We start from the raw sequence: 24,144 nt of genomic DNA on the forward strand, positions 1-24,144 counted from the left end.
AGTAAGCATGGCACTTGTGTGGCCCGGGAGAGTGGAAAGGCGTTCAGCAGCCCAGAAGTCAGTCTCTTCACTGAGCAGTTGTTAGCCTTTCAATATCAGCATCTTTCCTTGGGTTTGTGGTCTGAGTCCCTTTTATTCACAATATTCCTTTCCTCTTTTCCCTACACCTCTGGCTTCTTTTCTCTCACTGGCCTCCCAGTCTCTCTGCTTCCTTGCGGGCTGGCTTGATACCACGTCTCTTCCACAGAGGTGGGGTGAAGTGAGACACTGAAGCTGGCCTGTGCAAAGTGCCTCTGCTGTGGCTAGACAGGTGTGAGGAGGGCTTCTGCAAACTGATTTCCTGCGCCCGCCCAGCCACTCACTGAGACTTCCTGTGCACAGGTGCAGAGGCAAGACAACGTGGCCATTCGGTACACAGTAGGTGATCAATGTGGTTGCAATCTGTGATACAGTTCACTTTGGCTCAATGAACACTTGCTGAATGTCTATGATGCACAGAGACATGAGAGCTCACAATTCTTACGGATAAATGACTAGTGCAGAGGCTTTCAACCCTGGCTGCACTTGAGACGCCTAGCAGATTGAAAGAAAAACCAAAACCAAAACCAAGCCCAAGCAATGTCTGCGGTCCCATTCCAGAGATAGGGATTTCACTGGGGGGGGGGGGGGGGAGGCCGGGTACCAGCATTTTTTTTAAAAGCTCCCCAGCTATTTTAACGTGTAGCCAGGGGTAAGAGCTTTATGTGGCCATATGTAGAAAGTTTGGAATAAAGGTTACATTTAGATTTTAAGCAATACAAGGCTAATGCAGGTTTCTGAGCAAGAGGAAACATGAGGACGGTTGTAATGGGGGAAAATTCTCCGGACTGTAGTGGGCAAAACAGACTGGGGTCAAGAAATACTAAAAACAAAGAGACCCAAACAAAGCCTTAGTGCAATAGTTCAAGTAAGAGATAAAAAGGTCCTAAACTAGGCTGTAGCCTTAAGAATGGAAAGAAGGGGTGAGTTTCCTGGAAAGAGCAGGGCCAGGCAACTGTAGGACTTTTAAGGGCAAGACGGAGCAGTGCAGGCTGCAGCAGGGGAAGGAGAGCAGTGACTGGGAAGCACCCTTTGTCTTGCCCTGACCCACCTAGCCCCATGTTCCCACAGACTCCGAAAGTGCAGGAGAAAGAACTTCCGATGTCTTTGGAGTTAAGTCCATGAGAAGAACAAGGATACAGAGATCTGGTGCTTTCAGGGGCCAAGTTCACGGGCCACTAACCTAAGCAGTAAAGACTGAACATACTCAGGACAAAAAATTTAAAAACAAAACATTTGCAGATTTTTTTCCCCCAAAGAATTTTGATACAAAAAGAAATCATTCTCCTACCCAGGGCATTTACTCTCTAAACAATATCATTAATTTCCAGGCCACCTTAGAACACTAGGCTCAGCTCATAGAAAAAATACAGAATCAACTGCAGCTTCAGACATCTTCCTGGACGTCACCTAAGTCAGAAAAGAATAGCCAACACAATGAAATTAGTAGAGTGGGGTGGCATGGGAATACAATCCTTTATCTGGAGTGTAACCTGGCACTCCAAACAAAGGTGCCACTATCTTCAGCTGAAAGCTTTTAGGGCACAAGGAGGAAGTGAATGGGATGACCCACTTGAGAAAGCACCAAACAAACAGAGATGACTGCACATCCCTGGAAGACGGCAACGGGCAGAGAGAAAAGACTGAACAATTAAGAGTGAACCGGGACACACCTTCAATGCTGGTACATCTCAAATTCCACTCCCCTCTCACCTTTCTTCAAATAACCAGACCTTTTATTTAACCTGTTTAGACCATGTTGATCCAACATATCATTCTAGAGCACACACACACTATATATATATGTATATGTATATATATATAAGTTAATTGTTATTTTATTGTAGAAGAAAAAATATCCTGAAATATTTGTTAAATAACAATAATTCCTGACAAAATCATTCCTCAGGGTTTTCGAGCCTCACCACCTGGTCAGACATAGCGAGCTGTCTGTCTCTCAGCCTGGTAATAAGCTTCATTAATAGTGCCACAAACCACAGAAAAACCCAAAGATTTTCTAAATGGCTTCCGAATTTCTGCATAGATGCCCTTAATTAGTCCAAAGGTAAACAATAAACAAATAGGCAGAGAAATTAGAAGGATAGCTGAGAGAAAAAAATGTTAACAACTGGTGAATTTATAACAAAGGGTATATGAGTGCTCATTATAGCATTTTTTCAACTTAATTTTTTAGTTACAGGCAGACTGAAAAGTTGCTTCAGCATGATCGTGCTGTTTTCCAGACGTGCCTAAAAAACACATTCGAGTATTTCCTTTCAAACCAGAAATAGAAAATCAGTCCTCCCCCAGGTGATACTCACTTTCTATTCTGCCTAAACAAGCTTCCAGAGGTTTCTGGAAAGGTTAAATTAAGGGGCTACAGTACACTGATACGGTGTTATAGTTCTTGGCAGGTGTTTGACTCAAAAGCTCATCGAAGGTCTGTGATGGTCACTGCTCTGTCCACAACAGTCACATGGCTGCAGCTCTGCAGTAGGGAAAAAGGAAGAGAGGGAAAGTCCTGGAAAGTTCTGAAAAGTCATCTTTGAAAACTCCTTACTTACAATGCTCTCTGGCCAGTGGTTCCCAGGCTGGCAGCTAGACGGCTACTCAAATGGCAGTTATGGCAAAGGGTCTGGGACTTATTACTTCTACCAATCCAGACCTGTAGACTGAATCAATGTAGGCCCAAGTACCTTCATTTGTTTCTCAAATGTATGTATATTCTACAGTCATTCATAAAATATATATTTAAGATAATTGCTGAATTCACTGCAGTTTTTTGGGTAACTATGTCAACCAGATAGTAAAGCACACCCACTGTCACATGGGGAGTGCTCCCTTCTGACAGGCACACGGGGTCTTTATGACTGAAAGCCTGGGCATTTCGGGGGGGGGGGGTTGTGCAGCCTGTTTCAATATCTTGGTACCTGCACACTTAATACATTCCAAGGCAGACTAACCTATTTGTGAACAGATCTGTCAAAAAGTTCTTTCTCACACTCAGCTGAAAACTGTCATTCCACAAGGTCTGAAGTTTTAGTTCTGAGAGTCACATGAAATACCGTTGATACCTTTTTATAAAACAATTCTTCCAATACTTACAGATTCTCAGATCCCCTCTGGGGTTCTCTCCTAAACAACCCAGTTCCTTCTATGTGACAAGGTTCTAAGTCCCTTTTCCATACTGGTTACTTTTCAGTGAATCCAAAAAAAATAATAATATTCCATGACCAGCATGGAGTGAAGCAATACTATCACATTAGATTCGAGGGGGAAAGTGAAATGTGCTTAATCTTACCACAGTTGTAACTTTATTCACAGAATACCACTTGGGGAAAAAACTTCCTAAGAAAGTCATAAAAATCCCTGTTACCTAAGCAAAATTCCAAAAGCAAATATACTTTACCTATCTTAAATAGCTTTTTTCCTTTGAATTCAGTCTCTTACTGAAGTGCAGGCTTAGCAACTGATGTAGATAAAGACGAAAACGCAACATTTAATAAGCAAGCCACTGAACGTGGTACTTTCTGTGATTCCTTCATTTAACCCTGTCAATAACCCTGTGAAGTAGGTATTATTATTATATCTTCTCCATTTACAGATGAGAAAGCTGCGGTCCAGGAAGGCTAAGTAACTGGATCAGAGACACACAATCCTTAATAAGCAGAGCTAAGACGCAAACCCCTCCCTGTCCCACACTGCTCCCCCTGAACGTCTACTAGGGAGATGTGGAAAAATAAGTGACAAGGCTGATCTTCTACGAGGGTCAGAAAGGGCAACACGCCTCGTCAGCTCTGACTGCCCTCCCTGCTTGCAGCACAGCTCCGATTTCTTCTACGTAGATACCTACACAGAAGAGGGGCGGCTCCTTGCTGTGTGGATGAAAGCCTTTCTGGCGACAGGAAGAAATCTCTTCTAGTCCGTGGTCAGTAAGTCTAAAGAATCCAGTTCTGAAACAAGAAAAAGCAGGTCCAGAATCAAGCAAAAGCATCCCCTCAATCACACACACACAGCACAGGGCACAACTCATTGTGAGACAGCTTCACAAGTGCGCCAGCTCACACGCCTCTTCTCTGGGGAATGCATCAGAGTTAGAGAGCTCATCGCTTCCACCACGCTAGTTTTGCTGGGAGAATTCATAGTTAAAAAACAGGATTTAGAATAAAAAAGAAGTTAACTTTTGGACGTAGTTTATGGATTTTGGAATTCTCTAATCTGGAATCAATCTCTTGAAATTCCTACTGCTTCAAGTCAAACACTTCAAATTTCGTATGTCCCTTTCTCAGAAAAGCACCTCGGTCATTGCTTTGACACTCGGTAAACCAGTAGAGCAGGCTTATTAGGAATAGAGAGCTTCAGAGGAAGCCTTTGGAAAAAGCCAATCAATATGCCAATCTATATATTTTACGGAGAACAAGGTCTTAAGAATGGAGACCTTTTCCTGAGGCTTTTCCCCCACTATCTCCTTGTAAAACCCTGAAGCGCATCCTGTGTACTTACTCCTGGAACTTGGGGGAACAAACGATGGCTATCGACTCTGGCAGCATCATCTGGTAGGAGCAGTGAGTGTGCAGGTCAACACTAGAGAGGAAGGCAGTCTGTGTGGGATGAGTCTGGGAAGAGAAAAAAAGCCAGAGACCCCTTTAGTGAGAATACACAGCCAAGCCTAGTCCACGAAGGAAAGCAGAGCCAAATAATTCTCAGTAACTTGCCATAATCTCCTTAAATACAAAACCATTAGCAGCCCTGAGGAATAGATCTGAAGTTCCTAGTAAGTAATGAACTTCCTTCCCAGCATTGCAAACAAGTATAGCTTAACATGAGTCTGTGAAGAGACTCAGTTTCTAATTGACCACCAGGACTCATCTGGCTCCTCACAAGCTCTCTCTACACAATGTCCTACTGGGACAGACAGCACATGCTGCCCAGCACTTCAGCGTGGTAGACGTCAAGGGCTGCACATGCCACAGTCCGCTGAATGATTCTTCTTCCGGACATACATGTTAAAAGGTCAAGCATGAGTCTGGGGCTCAAAAGGCAAAAAAAGCCAAGGATATGAGAGAAAGACGGTGACTGGGATTTCAGTGGGGAGTTAAATCCACAAAGGACACTGTCTTATTTGGCAAAAGGACTAAGATATTGAAATTTGAGGGAAATCACCATCTAAATTCTTTAAAGTTTATCTTTAGTTTATGTACTTTCTTATATATGTTCTATGTCAAAGATAAAGGTTTTGAAAAAAAGTCAAAACAGAACACATATTTTCACACTAAACCATAAATCAGGCAAACTGTCTCTCAACCTGGCTATTCTTGAAGCCACCATCCCATCTCTTTCCTTTCCTCTAGGGCTAAACTCTTCAAAAAATTAGTGTATACTTCACTATCACGACAACCTCAATCTCCATTACTTCTATTACTTCTTAAACCCTTATAATCTACTCCCACCACTGCCTAAAAACCCCACTAAACTGAGTTCATCAATGATCTCATCAAATCCAACAGGCTCATCCAAGCCTTCATCATTCTGGAGCTCTCCGCAGCGTGGGACATAGTTAACATCCTGAAGTTTCTTCTTAAAATGTTCCTTCTCCTCTGGCTTCGGTACCTTAATGTTAGCCTCACGCTTCTCTTACATCTCTTTGCTTCATGACTGACTATTCCCTGTGCTCCGCTAGGTGGCCTGTCCTTCAAGCTGTCAGGGAATCTCTTCTTGTTCTCTGCTCTCCTCCAGTTCCTAGGCTTCTAAGGTCAGCTCTACACAGAGGTTTCCCAGTTCCCTTTCCCACCTTGACCTTGTTCCCAAGTTTCAACTGCCTGATAGTTACCCCCACTGTCTGACCAGTATCTTAAATTCAACAGGCTCAGAACTGAAAACACCATTTGTCCCACTTTCAAGTAAGTTCTCCTACTGAAGCCTCTGTTTCTGCTTATGAGATGATCACTGCCTGAAATCTCTAAGTCATCGCCTTTAATCATCATCTTCTCTTACTCACTCCCCACATGCTCTTAAATCCTACATTTATCTCTTCCTTCCCAAATATGCTGCCATCACCCTAGCTCTCATCATTATGAGATGTTATTACCACACTAATCTCTTAAATGATCTCCCTGTCTCAACCTATGCACTAAAAAGCAGAACTATGCTGTCTGCCCACCCCAAACCCTCCAGAACACCGTTCCTAATGTATCATGTTAAAGCTTATCCTCTACTGTTTCCTGATAGGAACCACAAACCCCCGCAAGCTGGACCACTCAATGCTCCACGAACACAGTCTGCCTAGTCCAATGCTGTACCCTCCATACGGAACTTCCCCTTGGCCCATCTTGTCAGAATTCTAGTAAATCGCCCCAGGTGTCATCCCTGCCTCCTCTGAATTCCACAGTGCTGTTTGCACCTCGTGAGGCACTTGCCTCACGTGAAGAGCTATGACTTGTCTATCTGTCAATCTTCCTTGTGAGACTAACATCATATCTTACTCAAGTTTGTATCCACTGGCAGATAAATACAAGTTTTCTACCCCCATGTACTATAATGGAGGACACACAACAGAAGGCAAATATCTGTGAAAGGACACAGGGGCACGGGACAGCCTCACGGGTCAGTATTTCCCAAATTCTAACAGACAAGTACGTGCAGTCTTCTCAAATCCAGAAATGAGCTGACTTGTTTGAATGTAACCCTGTCACACAACATGAAAAACAACTTGGTCTATGAGAATGAGGGGTTGAAAAGGAATAGAAAGAAAAATTAAGAAGTAATCTTTAGAGTCGGGGAGAGTATAGCTCAAGTGGTAGGGCACTTGCCTAGCATACATGAGGTCCTGGGTTCAATCCCCAGTACCTCCTCTGAAAATAAATAAACAAATCTAATTACCTACCCCCCGCCAAAAAAAATTTTTTTAAAAAAGAAGTAATCTTTAGAGATGGAATTATGGTTTACCTGAATATTACCAGAAGACTGTATAAGATATACAGACACTTGAAAATCACCTATATTGGTGGCCCTTCTGATTTATATAAAGGTACATGCTGCTTTAAGAAAGACCAATGTAAACATCTGAATTAACTTCCTTGGCTCATTTAAAATGTTTTTATTTATATGCCTTTGAGGAACAGCATTCATATATAGTAAGGCGTAACTGCTACAGTCAATGTCCACATATGTTCTAGGCTAGCATCCTATCCTCATTCACGTTCACAGGGAAACTGGGACTTTAGGGAAACAAGTTCACTTTTATTACCTTTTTTTTAAAATTAAAAAGCCCTAAGTAGTTTCCAGAAATCAATACTGGAGTGCAAGCAGTTAAGTATGCTAGAGAAGTCAAGTCTGCATCCAGCAGAGGAAAAAACAGTCAGCTAAATAATCTAGCTACAACTCACTTGGCTCCAAGAGAAAAGCAAGCAGTGTGTTTATAACATCATGCGAGAAGAGGAGACGACCCCTCGGAGAGCCCGGAATTGCTTACATGAATCCAGCCCAGTGTGATGAGACCCTGCTGATCCTGTATGAGGAAAAGTTCCTCTTCGTTCTCCGTGTTGCAGTAATCGGACCCAGCACTTTGCTTGGGGATGAGAACGTGGGTAATGGTAAACTCATTCCTCATCTGTCAAATGAGAAAACAGCTCGTCACAGTCCCCTGGTGTTTAGGCAGCCCCGATCTGTCAGCATCTATACAAGGGAAAGCCCCTCCCCCGGTGTGCGTCTTCTTGGGAGGTGAGTCCTTCAAGTTAGCGGTTCACACCCCTGGCTGCCCACGCGCATTGCCTGGGGCGCTTGGCAAAGCCACAGATGCTCACAGCCCTGTGGGAATTTCCTGCTGCAGCCAAACAGGTCTACTCGTGGTTCTTGAGAAGCTCCGGGTACAGCACCATTTCTCTTCCTTTGTTATGTCTAAAGTAGTTTCCTTTTACTGTTTCTCTAAGCCCTTCCCAACCTTTAAGGTTCAGTTTAAGTCTATTCCACTTTATTCACTAATTTATTCAGCAGTTTAAATGGGTTCTTTAAGCAACTCCATGTAATGATCCTTCCTTCCTCATAATTTCTAGTGTTTGGTTTGGTTTTGTTTTTAGTAAGTCAGCATGCTGCTTAGCTCTTGGTGTGCATCTCCCATCCCTCCAAAGTGCTCGGGTACTTTCTGTGCACACGTGCTATGTGCCTTACATAGTTCACGTTCCCAGGTCCTATCATAAAGCTGATGCTCAAAAACTGATAGACAGGATCTTCCTACCAAGTTTAAAATTAGGCATTTCCTAATACTAATATTAAAATCATCATTCCAATTCAAGGGACTCTGAAAATCAATCAAATACAGGGTCACCAAATTCAAGGTGTCATTGCACTATGCTGTCCATGGCGCCTTTGGCAGAGGGATAGGCACAAAGGGTAACGGATCCTGGATATCTTCTCTGAGCATCACAGGCCGAGAGGGAAGAAACAGTGTCAGCTCAGGAAAGCTTTTTTTTTTTTTTTTTACCAGTTTTCCACAGAGAATTCCACAGGTCTCTACTCCCCGGGCAGTGTTGGCACTGGCCAGCTGGAGAAACTGGGGGCAGAGCTTCCCAGGTACCACCACGTGGCGCAGTCCATCGATTGTGGGGGCTGTGATGGAGAAAGAAGGAAAGTCTGAGCCCTGGGGCAGAGCCTCCCCAAGCAGACCTCCGAGCAATGCCAGATCACTGGGGTCCCCTCAACTGTAGGAAGTAAATGGCAAAAAAAGGGGGGCTGCAAAGTCTCTCCAACCTCTGGCCACAGCCATTGGGAGCACGCTATTTCAAGAACAGAAAAGAGGCTTTAATCATTCAAGTTAAGACAAGGGTAAACTACCACTTAAAAGAAGTTTCTGAGCTGTTCAGGAATAACAGTGAGAGACAATCCTGCCGAGTACATGGGGAGAACCTGAAGGCCAGGCTTCAGAGTCCCGCACCCCTCGCCCACTCTTACACTGTCCTTTCAGGTGGATCTTCTGTAAAGCTGAATTCCTTAAATGACTACTTGAAAGACAATTCCTAACAAAAAGATTTATTCTAATAACCAAGGCATACTCATCATTTTTCTCAGATAGCCGTTCACTGGTGAGAGGAGGAAAGACTCAACAGCCTTTTTATGGCTAGACTGAATTATCCCTGACTACATACAATATTTACCTTGAGTAAGCTCCTTTAGGATTAGGAATGTTTGCAGGGCAAGCACAAGTCAGTAGCTCTCTTTTATCTTTTAAAAGGCAGTTGTTGAATTACAAAGTAGTACTATAAATGTCAAATTTCCTTTACAGAAAGTCAACAGTGGTCTCTAGTTCACTGGACATTTCAAATCGCTGTATAACCCTTAAGAGCTGAGGGTCTGACTTTCAAGGATATTATTAGCTCTTCGGAAAATCGACCTGGCCCAGGTAAGTTATATGGCTTAAGCAAAGGCCACTATATGATACAGCTGTGATAGAACACAGCATGGTAATACTGATCGATGGATTTCTGTGACCAGAGCCTAATAAATGGGTCACGGAGGTAATTTTAGGCTGAATCCCCAAGAATGACACTCTGCTTGGCTGAAGCTGAGATGGAAGAGGACGTGAACAAATGGACTCACTACCTGCTGAGTTGCTCAGCGCTCCGGGTTTCAAGGACCTGTCCACTACCGGTGGCTTGGCAGGCCTTACAGTTGTATTACAGTCCGAAGGCTGTGTGGATATGACAGGCGCCGTGGGGAGGACATCGAGGGGGGGCTTCTCCAAGTCAGGTATCAGTGGGCCACCCAGGCCAGGGTCCACCTTGCCAAACTCCTGTACAATTTTCAGTCGTTCTTTCTCGAGCTCCTGGTTCCGGATCATCTCCTCAAAGGCATGGAACTGTTCCTGCTCCAACTGCTGCTGCTTCTGCTGTGCAACCCTCTGTTTTTCCTTCTCCAGCTCTTGCTGGATGGCTACGTTCCGGGCGAAGTCTTCCGCTTCCCTCTTCTACGAAGACGGAACAGGAGTTAGGCTAACACTTCACACTCAGGGGATTTCACACCTTAGGAGGACGAGGCTTTCCAGCAGGGAGATCTCCCCAAATGCACTTCTGCTGTAGCCTGATTTCCTGACACACAATTCATGCTTCCCTCAGTACCTCTACACCCACTCCTGCCTTTCTGAGAGTCACGGTAAACCTATTCTTCAAGGACAGTTATAATCCCCATCCTCTCAAGACACTTTCCAATGGCTCTAACTAATGCATTTTCTTCTCTACCAAAATCCCAATGCAACTTACTGTCTGCACCTCATAATCTGTGCCACACAATTTCATTCTCTAAGTGCGCCGCCTTGTATACATTCTGTTTCCCAAGTAAGGCTGTGAAATAGAATCAAATCCCAGCTTACACCTGCTCTGGTGGGGGTCTCTATTCAATTTTAATCCAAAATGAAGCCTCTGAAATTTTTCTGGTGGTTGGTACAATATAGAGTAGCATTTTAACAAGAAATATCAAGAACAATCTGTTTCATGAAGGTTTTCACTCGTTCAGTACCTTAGAAACACACTGCTGTGTACCTCCCTACCGGGGTTCAGCATCAGAGTCCAGAAGAGAACTAACATAGTGCCACAAAATACTGTGGGAGTGTGTGCAGTGTGTATTCTCATCTGCCACAGGCCACTGACACTGCCTTGGGAGTTTTTCCATGTGCTTTAACTGAGTCTTACAAACAAGAATCACTTGAAAATAGCTTGGAAAAACACCCCAATTATAATAAACAGGTATAACCTGTTTCAAATATAACCAAATGTGAATCAAATCTCCCCAAATTCGCTGATCTAAAACCCCTCTGTTTTAGTGATGGTTTTCATTGTTCTTAGGTTCTCATTCTAGACACAGCAGACAAGCAATAGATTTTTTGTCCCTCAAGTCATCTTCTTGGACAAGCAGGCTAAATCTGTACCAAAATCCTCAGCTTAAACACCTTTTTTGAGTTTCTGGCCTTTGTCCAAAAAAAATAAAACATTACATTAAAATCAAAGTATCTACTGAAATGTCATATCAGAATCCTAGGGCACACAGCCTAAGAAACCAAAATAATTTCCTTTTTTCTTTTGCTGTTACATACTCACTTTTTCTTCATTATATTCTGCATATTCTTTGGTATATCGTTTTAACAGTTCTGCCTTCAGCTCTTCTGCTTTGGGAAATGCAATCTCCTTTAATTTCTGAGACACGAAATCAAAAACTGAGAGTTAGAATAATTCCCAGCTAATTAAGTAGAGAAGTAAAAAGACTTAAGTCAACTTGACAATGGTAACAATGTTCCTAAAAACATTTAAATAATTTAAATTTAAATTAAAGTTAATTTAAAATACCCCCTATACCATACCTGATACTTCATGAATGATCTAATGAAATGGCCTTATGTCCTATTTGCAGGTGTTGATGCTCAGATGCAGACACAGCTGCTACTTGTACCTTGCAGTTAGTCTGTGCCGCCGTGAAGCTTTTAGATGGGCATCAGTGAGTGTGAAGACTCACCTTTACTGTGTCTTTCTTTTCAGGGATGACAGCCGATTTGTAATCTCGATGCTTTGGTAGTTTCTCAATAAAGAGCCTAAGGGAACAGATCAGAATGATTGTGATGCAAAGAAAATGTCCAAATGTCCAAAAGACTCCAAAACAATGCAGCTCGCTGATCCCACTGCGACTACATGATGGGTTTGCAGACATGCATGGCTAACAGGCACACCCTGACAGCCCACGTTCCCCATCCATCTCCAGCCCTGTAAGGACCAGCAGAGTGTTTTCCTCTTCTCCCAAATCAGGTGTGCCGCAGCAAATACTAGACTCCTACTACAAAAAAGTTGGGGGGAAAAGCCTATCCTGTGCCCAAAAATAGACCTCTGAAGAAGATTCTTTTCTTGTTGGGACAGTGACAGGCTTCCAAAGGAAAAGGTTTCTGTCACAAATCATTCTTCAGAGAATGGTTTGGCAGCCAAGGGCAGGAGGCTAAGAGAAAAACCATGTTATTTTACTAGTCTTAGCTCTGTGTGACTTTTAATGTTGGCTTTTTTCTTTAGAATTCATGTTATTTCCAAGAAGAATACTCCCTGCATCAGACTAAGCACTGAGATGCTTAGATAGTACATGTGCTGTATGTGTGTAACATGTGCGTGTTACATGTGTGATTGCATCATCATCTCTCAGGAAAAATGCTGAGAGAAACATGGCGCTAGATTTTCTCTTTCAGTTCTTGTCCTTGGCTGGAAAGCTCAGTGGGAAAAATAAACTGAATCAATTCATAGACCTCTAACATTTATGATGTCTATTTGGGGACAGTGAAAACAAGCAGAGAGTCAGTAACTTGTCATAGCCAAAAGTGGCGAGTTCAGAATTTCAATGCCAGCAGGCCAGCTCCAGTGTCTACTCCCAGCCACTAGATCATACTGCCTCCTCATGGCTCCTGGGATGTCCAGAACTGTTGGAGGGGTTCTGAACAAAAATGTCTTTTAATTGAATTAAGTTGTAACAAACACAAACTGAGACCCAAAACAAATAAATTAAGGGTATCTTGTTCACAGCCATGAAATACTATAATATAGTTGGGATTAAGTGACTCTCTCCTACCTTCTGCCCATGGGCAGGAGTAAATGAAGGGGGAAACCTCGGTAAAGGGAAAGAAGAAGATCCCCACCAAAGCAGACCCCTCAACAGATATGCTGTCCTCCTTCAGTTCTGTATTAGTCACGTGAAAATTTCATTTCAATCCAATTTGACAAGACCTCTTAGGCAGGGATGAATTCCAAGCTAATTCTAAAAAAATCTTCCTTTGGGTTCATGAAAAATGTATAAAAGTTTCCTTGAAGTCCATACTTGAAACAAACACAGATTCATTTTCAACCATAAAGACCTGAAGAGGATAGTAAGATAAATAAGACAAAGGTCTTGTGTTCAAGAGATCTGTAATTCAGGGACTGTGAAGACCAAGGCACGTGTTCACTACCTTCAACAGGCTGAGTGTTCTCAACTAATACTGCCATGCCATTTAAACACCATGCTTTATTTTCACTTACGCTCTCAGCCTGAAGAACTTTAAAGTTCCCGAGGGCCAGAGATTTGTATGTCTCATGCTTCTTTGCTTATTCCTCTAAAGCCAGCACACTGCCTTGTATGAAGAGGCACTAAATACATAGCTGATGAACAAAACTGTCCTAAAAAATTTGGATGAGCTGAGTGAAAAAACAAAGTGTAAAAAAGTATAATAATATATAACTTATGTGTAAGAAAGGGGAAAATTACATACAGGCGTATTTTGGAGATATTGCAGGTTTGGTTGCAGACCACTGCAATCATGCAAATGTTGCTATAAAGTGAGTCACAGAAATTTTTTGGTTTCCCAGTGCTTATAAAGGTATGCTTACACTATACTGTAGTCTATTTAGTGTGCAACAGCAGTATGTCTAAAAAAGAGCATACTTTAATTAAAATACTTTATTGCTGAAAAATGCTAACCATCATCTGACAATGCAAGGTTGCCACAAATCTTCAATTTGTAAAAAACGCAGCACCTGCAAAGTGCAATAAAATGAAGTATGCCTGTATGTTTGTATACGTATTTATTTATTTTGCTTATAAATATATAAAGTAATGCAGGAAGTATATACAGAAACTAATAAAAGTAGAAGGCAGGGGAAATAGAGCAGATAATACAAGACTGAAAAGTGAAACTTTTCGCCAAATATACCTTTTTTCTGTTATTCTGATTTTGAACCATGTAATGAAAACTAGTTTACAAGCAAAGATAAAACTCCCAGACCTCAGCATGAATACCTTTCTCTTATTTCAGTAACTGCAGTCAATTTTCTGAATGGGGACATATGGGCAGAAGGGTCTCCTGAAAACAGAATGGGCAACATAACCCATTGCCTGTACTGGAGGCAAAAGGGCTTCGTGTTAGGACAGCAAGCTGTGGAGCCACTCTGTTTAGGTTCAAATCCTGACTTTAACCACTTACCAGCTGTGTGACCTCTGGCACCATCCTTCAGTTTCTTTATATATATATAAAAATTATAAATATGGAGACAAACTAAGACTACCTGAAAGGGTTGCTAAGACACTAAAAATTTTAAAAAACAAATAAAGTGCTGAGCACAGTGCCTACCACATAGCCAATATCTACTATACGTTTATGTGATTGTTTTTACCAATAAACAAAAACATAAGCAGGAAGAAGAGGTGAAGATGTTAACAGTAGGGTTAGAAATTTTCTAAGCAGAGACTAGCTGTGGCCCAGATGTATACTGTTCTCTGGGTTATATCTGGTTGCAGCCTAGAGAGAGGAAATATACCAAAGCAAACAAAGGTGCGTTGGCAAAAACACAAGCAAAACAACCTAACAGAACAACAGAAAAAGGGAGATACACAGGAAAGTAAATACAAAAGGTAAGTAACTATTTAAAACGGTACTCAACTTTACTTATAAATGAAGGAAATTCAAAATAGGATGAGATACCATTTTCATCTGTCAGACTGGCAAAGACCTAAAAGTTGATTACAACCAGTGTAGGCAAGGGCAGGGAGAAATAGGTGTCCTTACACACTCTTAGCAGGACTATAATTTGATAACACCTTTCTTCTTAGGGGAGGCAGGGGAGTGGGAGACGAGCATTTAAAATTTTAAATGTCTACACCCTTTAAACTCACAATGCTACCTCTGTGAGTATAGTCTACACAATAACACAAAATATATGTATGACTATTCAATACAGAATTGTTTGCAAAAGTAGGGAAACCTGAAAACCTAAATGTCTATCAATAGGGGATTATTTAATAAATTATGGTGTACCCAAATGTGGAAAAACAACATAATCACTCACTCATTCATTCGACAAATATTTATTGAGCATCTACTACGTGGCCAGACATTACTGTGGAGATTTGGCAGTGAATGACTCAGTCACAGATTCCTTCCCATCAGAGTGTACATTACAGTGGAGGAACAGACAATAAACAGAAGAAAAAGTATACAGATAATCAATGCTAGGAAAAAGTCATTAATAGAGAAGGAGACAGGAAGGGACAGGGGAGGAACTGACATTTTAGATAGGGCAGCTAAGAAAGGCATCACTGAAAAGGTGGCATTTAAGTAAGGACTGGAAGAGTGAGCCATGAAGAAGTCTGGAATAAGACTGTTCATGGCAGAGGAAAGATCCCTAAGGCAGAATGAGATGGATCAGCATGTCCTGATATCAGAAGATACAACTGTTAAGAAAGCAAGTCACAGAAAAGAATGTATTATACGATCTCAATCATGCTTTAAGAAAAAAAGATAAACACATGGGCTCACGTGCTTGCACAGGCATAAACACTTTCTTAATAAACACACAAACACAGAAGAAACGTAACGGTGATTACCTCTGGTGAATGGGAATTTTTTCACTTTAATATTTTCCTTGCTGTACGGTTTGAAAAACATTTTAAATCATGAACAGACATTAATTTTACATAAAAATAACTACTTCAAAAAGTCAAGCAGAAATTCTGTAACATGGATGTATTAAGGACTCTAATTTCTTCCAATCTTAAAAGTTAGTTAGCTGAGTAAGCGTGATCACAGATGAAAACCCTCTGAGGTCCATAACCCCCAACCTGGTGGTCAGCATTTTTTATGCAGGTGACAGACCACTTCCAGAAAGCAGGTTTGTAATGCGGGAGGCTCACAGCAGACAGGAATTGCCTAAGTCCTCTGTAACTCTCCTCTCTGTGGCCTAGTCAATGACCATAAAAAGCTGTGAAAGAATCCACTGCCTGGATTATTGTCTGTGCTCACCATGAAAATATGTACTGATTTAATATGCTGAGGCTCCTTCTTCTCTGGTGGGGTCTGCAAAAGGCAAAGCATTCCTAGAGCAGGGAAAGTCTCTGCGGGGGGAAATGTGCTTGAGATCATTAGGACACCTCAACTACTTGAGGGAAAAGAACAAACATGCCTTTTAAGCTCCTGAATTAAAGTACCCACAAAAGGTCTAGCACAGTGACTCAGTCGTGGGGGGAGGCAGAGGAGTGGTGAGGCAGAGGCCTACCCCTCTCCTTCCTCTCTCCTTAGTCATAATCATTACCAAAGTGAGCTGTTCTTACTGACGGCAATAAACCAAGGAAAATGTGGTAGAAAAACAGACCAAGAATACTGAGCTAGAACTTTTTTTGTACCTCCCAGGCCTTGTCAGTTCACAGAATCAAAATTAGGGTCTTGAAGATATCTGTGAGAAAAATGAAGGTAGCTACATTTATTGATTCAGGGCGAGCCAATCCAACAAAGTCCCAGAGTAAACCCCAGATCTGACGAATTAAGTGAACGTGCTGCTACCTTCTGCCCTCCTCTCACTCGACTCTCCTCTGTGCCAGGCTCATCACGTTTAACGGTCCTGTGGGCAGAGCAGCTCACACAGGGGCAGACTCCCTGCACAGGTCTTGTTAACACTGATATGCAGATCACTCAAAGAAATACCATGTCACCGAAAAATATCAGTGCCTTAAGTTTCTGTGTAGTCTTAATCCTACTACCCTCTTGCCTATTTAGGGGTTTACTTCTACACTGATCACTCTCTTTTCTGTACCATCAGCCTCTCCTTCTCCACAGTATCCCTTCCATCAGCAGAAAAAAAAATATGCTCTAGAATCTCCCACCTTAAAATACACATACACACACATTCATGTACTTCCTGCCCGCCTTCAATTACTTTCTCAGGTTTCCACTTTACTTCCTATTCAAACTTCTCCAAAGAGTTTTCTCTGTCAGGGCTTGGCACACTATGGCTCGGAGGTCAAATCCAGCTTGCCATCTGTTTTTGTAAATAAAGTTTTACAGGAACATAGCCACACCCATTCATTCATGTATTATCTATGTCTTGCTTTCACACTACAGAGTGGAGGCTGCAACAGAGATTAAACTGCCTGCAAAGCCAAAAATATTTACTATCTGGCCCTTTTACAGAAAAAGTTTGCCCATCTCTGGACTACACTCAGGGTCTCTACTTTCTTATTGTCTGTTCACATTTCAATCCACCCCAATCTAGTGTCTCTTTAATCTTCCAGTGAAATTGCTTACCAAGATTACCGATCACATCATGACATCAAACCAAATCCTCACCCAGCTGACACAGTTGGCCACTGTCCTGAAAATACTGACCTCTTTTGGTTCCCATGACACCATTCTCTCCTGGACCTCCTCCTGCTTCCCGAATCTCCCTTCAAAGTCCTCTCTACTGGCCCTTCCCTCCACTAAGCAACCCTGGGGCTCCATCCTAGGCTCCCTTTCTTCTCATGCTAGTCTCATTAGCAAGGTTTCTTGATCTTATTGTCCTGGATCCTTCTAGCATCTGATGAAGCCTCTGGACCCTTCTCAGAATAATTTTTTAAAGATATAAAATATGAAGGCATACAAAAAACCCCAAATCTACTGTAATAGTTTTCAAAATATTAAAAATTATAATACATGCTTATTTATGTATTTTAAACACATTAAAAAACAGGATCTAGTTGTAGGTTTAATAATTGTGTACTGTAATTCTCAAGTGGTGATAAGAATAAATGCTTTTTTGAGATACAGCAACAATTATAATGTAATATGAAAATACCTTGATTTCTATTGGTGACAAAATTATAAATATTAATACTACTGTGGTTTGAGGCTTACATTCAAAATTGAAGGAAATGCTAAATTTCAGTGAGAGATTAGTAAAAACAAGAAAAGTTTTTCCCAATCAAGTTCTTGGACCCTGAATTCTACCAGTGAATGAATCCCTGTGGGGTTCCCGGACTCCAGATTAAGAACCTCAGCACTAGAAGGTCTCAGCAGTTCTCATGGCTTCAGAATCAACTACCCGTTCAGGACTCCTGGGCTTGTATCTCCAACCCAGACCTCTCCTGAGCTCAGACTGCTACATCCAACCTCCTACTGCTCATCTCTACTTGGATATCTCACAGATACCTTAAGCTTTATACCTTAACACTTCAAAAAACCCGGCCTCACCTCTAGAATCTCCCCAATACCCAACCCCTTTTGGACACCACGCCTCTCCATCTCAATAAATGGACCAACATCCTAAGTTACTCAAAGCAGTAACTGAGGTCAACCTTGATACCATCTTCTTTCCCAAATTACCAGGACGTTCCATGGACTCTATCTGCTCCCTTCCAGGCCACCATGCGCCTTCAAGCCACCAGTCTCTCTCTTGAACTGTTGTTAGGAGTTGCCTAACTAATCTCCCTGCCTTCTTTTAACACTCCCTCCACCATTTACCACCTAGCAGCCAAAATGTGTATTTTTAAAATATAAGTAAGGTTAGGTCACAACCTCACTTAAAACTTCTCAGTGGCTTTCTACTGCTCTCAAGATAAAATGTAAAGTCCCTACCATGGTCTGTAAGATCCTGCAGGATTCAGCCACGCCTGCCTCCCCAACTTCCTCTGTAGCCCTTGTCCCTCTTCACCTGCTGTACTCCAAACACAATGACCTTTCGATCCCCAGACCACACTAAGGTCTTTCCTACCTAAGAGCTTCCAAATACATAGTTGTATCTATTCTAAATGGTCTGCTTTAGGCTCTTGGAATGACCAGCTCTATAGCACCCTTCAAGTTTCAGTGTAAATCTTACTTTCTCAGATAGCTCTTATTCTATTTAATTTCCCTATTTCCCTGTTTTGGGGACTGTGTATTTATTTCTTTACTTGTGACTGTCTTCTCCCATAACCATAATAAGGGGCTATTTTACTTATTATTTGTACAGTGTCAAGCAGTTAGTAGGTATACACAATATGTATTTGCTGAATGAATTTGGGTCCACACCCTCAAAGCACTTTCTACGTGGGGCAAGAAGACCCAGAAAATACCTGGTAGAATGATTCCATGATTCTACTGAACTTCCTCAACTACCATTCCCTGAAGGAATTGTGCCTCTCATTCTGGGAGAGTTACAAGATTACTGGAAATATTTAAGAAAGCTACTTCTGCCAGCAGCAGAGTACATGGAGAGAAGGACAGTAGCCAAAGAAACTCTTCAGGAAAATTAATTCGGTGCCCACTGTGCCTAGGAATGAAAAACTCGTAACAGCAAAGAGAGGCAGAAATGTAATTATAATTGTATAAAACTTTATCAACATTGAGGCCACATAACAAGGCATAATGACATGGATGGACTGTAAGATCTTGGAGGAAACAGGCACTACTTCTAAATGTTAAAAAAAAAAAAAAAGACAACAGCAGTCCCTTTTACAACACGAATTCTAGGAAACCCACTCTTCACCTATGCTTTTTTTAGAGCACTGGTCTCAGCTGGGGCAGTTTTCTCTCTCAGGAAGCATTAGGGGATGTCTGGAGACATTTCTGGCTGTAACAACTTTCGGGGAAGGGGCTCTACTGGCATCTAGCAGGTAGAGACCAGAGATGCTGTTAAACACCCTATGGTGCACAGGACACTCCCTGCAACAAAGAATTATTCAGCCCAACATGTCAATAACACCAAAGCTGACAAACCGTGCTTTAGAGTAGTATGTGATCAAAACCTTCACATGATGTAACTGATAGGCATACATCACCTCCAGAAGAACAGAGAAGAAACGAATCAGAGTGACTGTCTCTGGGGAGGGGAACTGAGGGTTTGGGGGGAAAGAGGAGTGGTAGCGAGATTTATTTTTAAATATATATACTTTTTTGCACCTTCTGAATTCTGTATGACACATGCATGTTACCTATTCAAAAAACAATAAAAAATAACCAAAAAGTAGTGTGGCTCAAGACCATGATCTCAAAAGACCACCTTCAATTCATGAAACATTACCAAAAAGAAAAAGAAAAAAAAACCAAAAACCTAAAACAAGTGCTCTGTCATAGAATGAATCCTGAATTAAGAGTTAGAAAATCTGGGTTTTGTCTCTCTGAACAATGGAACCAAGCCTACCACTAAACCTGAAGCCAATTTCCTCACATGTAGCATGCGAGGACGATGTGCCTTACTTAATGTACACAGAACTGTGACGCTCAAATAAAATACTCTATGAAGTATTAAGAGCCATACAAATACAATGTGATTATTATTATTATTTTAGGGTCTTGGTATTATGAAAGAATATGACTAGAAGTTATAAATGAGACCCTTTAACTAATTCCCTTCCTGAATTTGACACCATTTAATTATCACTGGGGTTTTTAGGAACTGTTCCCTGTTAACTGAACTGAAAATTTCAATTTTTGCTGCCTATCCTAAGGGGCTAAGCAACTCAAAAAAAAGGTTTTATGGTGAGCTACACAAACTGTAGGTGGTCAATACTTATTTGATGATTTGCATGATTATGATTAAGGTTAAGAAGAAAACGCTTTTTCCTGAATCACTCAGTTTGCTACAAAATAAGCAGAGGTGAGGGATTTTGGCTCTGCTAAACCTCAACAATAATCCTAAGATTGGCTGCCTAAATAGAGAAAGGACAGGAAAAACACTCATCAACACAAAACATGCATAGTTTAAACACCAACTTTCTTGCCTAACAGCTGGGCCATGTGGGACAGGCCAAAGAGCTAGGTCTCTTACTCATGAAATGACTGAGTCATGAAAACAACACTTTCAATACTCATGTCTTTGAATGTCAAGGACAGCTAACGTGTAGGAGCTGCCAGCAACAATGATTAATGATGATGATGTTGTAAAGTTCTCTAGTTTTAGCAATTCTGAGCAGAAATAAATGAGCACAAGAACAGAATGAGTGAGGCATCAGTCACCGGAAAAACAGAGGAAACTGGGAGTGTCTTACGTGATATACTTGTTATAGAGGATGAAGGCATGTTCAATGTTGCCTTCCTCACAGTAAATGGACGCCATTCGGATAATCTCGACTCCAGAGCGGAAGTACCGTCGGGGTGGAATGTCTTCATTTACCTCCACTGCACTACCTATCTGGGAGAGAGCCCTCACCCGGTCTTCGGGTGGGAGGCTCACATCTCCATGGTCAGACATCAGGACCAAGAAGTTCTGAAACAGAAAAAACAGATGGCATCAACACCAAAGCCCCATCATCCCAGCACAGCCTAGTACAGTGTTTATCCCACAAACCTCTACCTTACGAAGAAATTAAGAGAATACCATGTGTTGTGGCTCATATTAAGTAAGATTTCTTTCCCTTGAGAAGCCTGAGCCCCTCAAGGAAGCCCGTATCACAATCATAAAAGGCTTGGCACACACGCAAAAACCCATAATCCCTGTGCCATAATTCGGTGGTACAAAGAGTGTAACTATGAGCTACAAGGGGTTCAGCTCTACCCTTTGTGTTAATCACTCCCTGTCATTAGGTGGCCCTGCCCTGGGCATCATAAAAAGAGGGACAGTATCTTATATTTTTTTCACTACTTCTCCTCCCAGCTACCAACTTCCATCCACCTCAGTACCTGACAGAGTATATGCAATGAACTTTCATGATGATTGTTAAATGACTTCAAGTTTCATCATGTTAATTTAATCTGAGAGTAACTGACGTTTCTCTGTATTTTCTCACACTTGAGCACAAGGTTAGTTGGGGAACTGATGTGGGAATGAATGCTCATAAACCTAACTCTGCTCAAGAAACCACTCTTCTAGTCAATCTACAACATCATTCATCATTTCAGGGCAAGGAATTCAGAGCTAGAAAACATTTACTGAAATTTATCTTCAAAGACTAAGCACTCTTTGAATAACAAAAGGACACAAAGGTAACTTGAAATGCAAAAAACAAACCAACAAAAAACCTGGGAGTTTCCCTCCCCCCTCCCCGAGTCTCAGTAATTCTACAATCTTTCTTGATATTGTTGCTGTTAGAATCAGATTCCAACTTTTAATCAGGTATCACTCTACATCATTTCCAAAAAGAATCCGAGTATTTAAGGGAGGAGGGTATAGCTCAGTGGTAGCGTGCATGCTAAGCATGCACTAGGTCCTAGGTTCAATCCCCAGTACCTCCATTAAAAAAATAAATAAACAAACCTAATAACTACCTACCCCCCACAAAAAAAAATTTTTTTTTTAAATCTGGGTATTTGATTACATTACACTGAATTACAGCACACCCTAACCAGCATGCTGTAGAAAACACAAGCTGTCGTAGATTTTGGAATTCAAGGCCCTGTGTCAGCTGGCCCCGTTTTGTCCTTCCAATCTTAAAACCTTACTAGTTCCCCGCTGAGATGTTTTTCTTCAGTCAGGATTGTTACCTGCCCAGAAATCCTCACATTTCAGTTTCATTGTCTACCCGCTGTTTTTGCTTTCCATTCCAACTCCTCCCTCAGAGATGGTCTTCTCTGGGCCAATTCCATCTCTAGGTCACACTTCCCTCCACCAAGTGTCTTCTCAAACACCCTCACTAGAGTGCAAAAGCTCTGAGGACTACCAGAGATGTAACGACACTTCATCTCCTGCAGGAGCCTTTTCAGGGACTCAGAAAGCGGCTAGCATATCTAAAACCTCCCTAAGTTGCTTATTTAGTAAACTGAGGGCAGAGCCCATCAAAGCTAACTGAAGCATACATAGAAAGCTTGTTGTTGCTTCTCAGTACCTCCCGGGAGACGATGATCTTTTGGTCAAGAATGCAACCCCCTCCCGAGGCCAGCAAGCGATGCCCGGGACTACAGGGCTGAGCAACACTCCAGAGAGGGGAGGCAGCATCCGCAAAAAAGGGGAGAAGGTGGGAAAGATGAGGCGAAAGGAAGTAGCAGCAATAAGCGAAAGGGGCGTATACAGCGGAGAGGGATCTCTGGGAAACTGCGTGAGGCCCCCTTCTCAAAGGCACGCAAAGCCCAAGTTGTTAACACCGGGCAAAATTATCGAAGGTTTTCGGGTCTTTTGCGTGAGGTAGTTGGGGCCGCGCCGGCCCGGCTGGGGACGGGAGCCGGCAGGGGCCTCGCGCGCGGCGAGCCGGGCAGGAGGCGCGGGAAGGAGAAGGCCGCAGGCCCCACACTCACGGCGGCCGCTCGCCGTCACAGTCCGACCACCCTCAGCGTCCCCGGCGCCACCACACTCCAGGGACCCTTTCCCACCTGTCCCCGCGGACGACACCCGGAGCTTCCGGAAACGTCACGTCCGGCGCCCGCCCCGCCCCCTCCCTCTAATAGTAAAGAACTGAGGACCCCTGGCGGCGGCTGGTGGGCGGGGCTAGAGCTGCCACCTGCTGTGGGTGGGTGGGAACCACCAATGAGGAGCGAGCTGGGCGCGGCCATTTTGGTAAAGGAAGATCAACGAGAAAGAAGTGGGAAGCAGGTGGGCAGAGGATCCGATGTCCAAGCTAACTTGTTTTTAGATTAGTACAGACACAGTAAACGGATCAGGACATTCCTTCCATGCGAAAGTCTACCCAAGTTGTAATAAACATCCCTTAGAAAAGCCTCAAAAGTGTGCCATCAGATAAAATCTACCACATAAATCATACATTTATTCGAATTAGTCTCTGGTAACGTCCATGCTTACCCCATGTCCTCACATTTATGGGTGCGTTAAATGTTTACGTTGTTACAGAACCAAACTTGGGTCCATTTGCCTGCCCAGTAAAGCCAATCTACTGACATAAGGTTGTGGGGAAGGAAAGTGCAGCCTTTGCTGCAGGGAGCCAAGCAAGTCTCCTGCTCCATTGCATTAGGTTATGTCAGTCCTAAAAGCTACCTTGTCCCAGTTCTTGGCAGAAAACTGTATGAACTTTACCAAAATTGGTTGCATGTTGATCTCTATCCCCAGAAGCCTATCGATGTCCTATATACACTACTAAGAATGTATGAATAAATATCATTGGAAAACCACGAGGTAAGTTGTGTTTTTAGTTTTATTTTTATTGCTAAATACATATTCTCAGGTCTTATCTATGTGGAAATTTGCATACTCTGAATTTTCATTCACTTATTTTTTTAGAAATTACTCAACTCTCAGTGCTTCATTTCACCTTAATTTTGTGCACTGCCACATTCAAAAACTCAATGTCCAGTTCTGTTTTAAACCTTTGTGGCCAGAGAGGTAGGCCACATTGGACTCATTGGCTGTTAGGGTCCATTCTGGTTAGTGGCAAGGTTTTCAGAGGAGAAGCATTTGGGGAGATGAG

The 24,144-nt window shown here is 42.3% G+C and overlaps 1 protein-coding gene across 6 annotated transcripts in view; it reads right to left on the reverse strand.

Moving 5' to 3' along the window:
* STAMBP (STAM binding protein) overlaps nucleotides 1-23,186 on the reverse strand; it is a 41,420-nt gene extending 18,234 nt beyond the window's left edge. For 2 of the 6 annotated variants that reach the window (XR_012499027.1, XR_012499026.1), the window contains exons 1-10: nucleotides 23,021-23,131; nucleotides 20,842-21,059; nucleotides 11,575-11,650; nucleotides 11,163-11,258; nucleotides 9,673-10,036; nucleotides 8,558-8,682; nucleotides 7,550-7,687; nucleotides 4,582-4,694; nucleotides 3,932-4,031; nucleotides 2,400-2,566 (exon numbers count right to left, since the gene is read on the reverse strand). Coding sequence is in view for 4 of the 6 variants with exons in the window: in XM_010952433.3 (XP_010950735.1) it covers nucleotides 2,510-2,566; nucleotides 3,932-4,031; nucleotides 4,582-4,694; nucleotides 7,550-7,687; nucleotides 8,558-8,682; nucleotides 9,673-10,036; nucleotides 11,163-11,258; nucleotides 11,575-11,650; nucleotides 20,842-21,044 (1,272 nt within the window). In the remaining 2 variants the exon portion in view is untranslated. Of the gene's footprint in view, nucleotides 1-1,898; nucleotides 2,567-3,931; nucleotides 4,032-4,581; nucleotides 4,695-7,549; nucleotides 7,688-8,557; nucleotides 8,683-9,672; nucleotides 10,037-11,162; nucleotides 11,259-11,574; nucleotides 11,651-20,841; nucleotides 21,060-22,273; nucleotides 22,543-22,614; nucleotides 22,996-23,020 lie in introns of those variants that run through there. The other 4 variants (XM_010952433.3, XM_074341360.1, XM_010952434.3 and 1 more) reach the window with 4 other exon arrangements.
* Nucleotides 23,187-24,144: the final 958 nt, after the last annotated feature.

Source organism: Camelus bactrianus, chromosome 15, assembly GCF_048773025.1.
Source record: "Camelus bactrianus isolate YW-2024 breed Bactrian camel chromosome 15, ASM4877302v1, whole genome shotgun sequence".
Taxonomy (NCBI): domain Eukaryota; kingdom Metazoa; phylum Chordata; class Mammalia; order Artiodactyla; family Camelidae; genus Camelus; species Camelus bactrianus.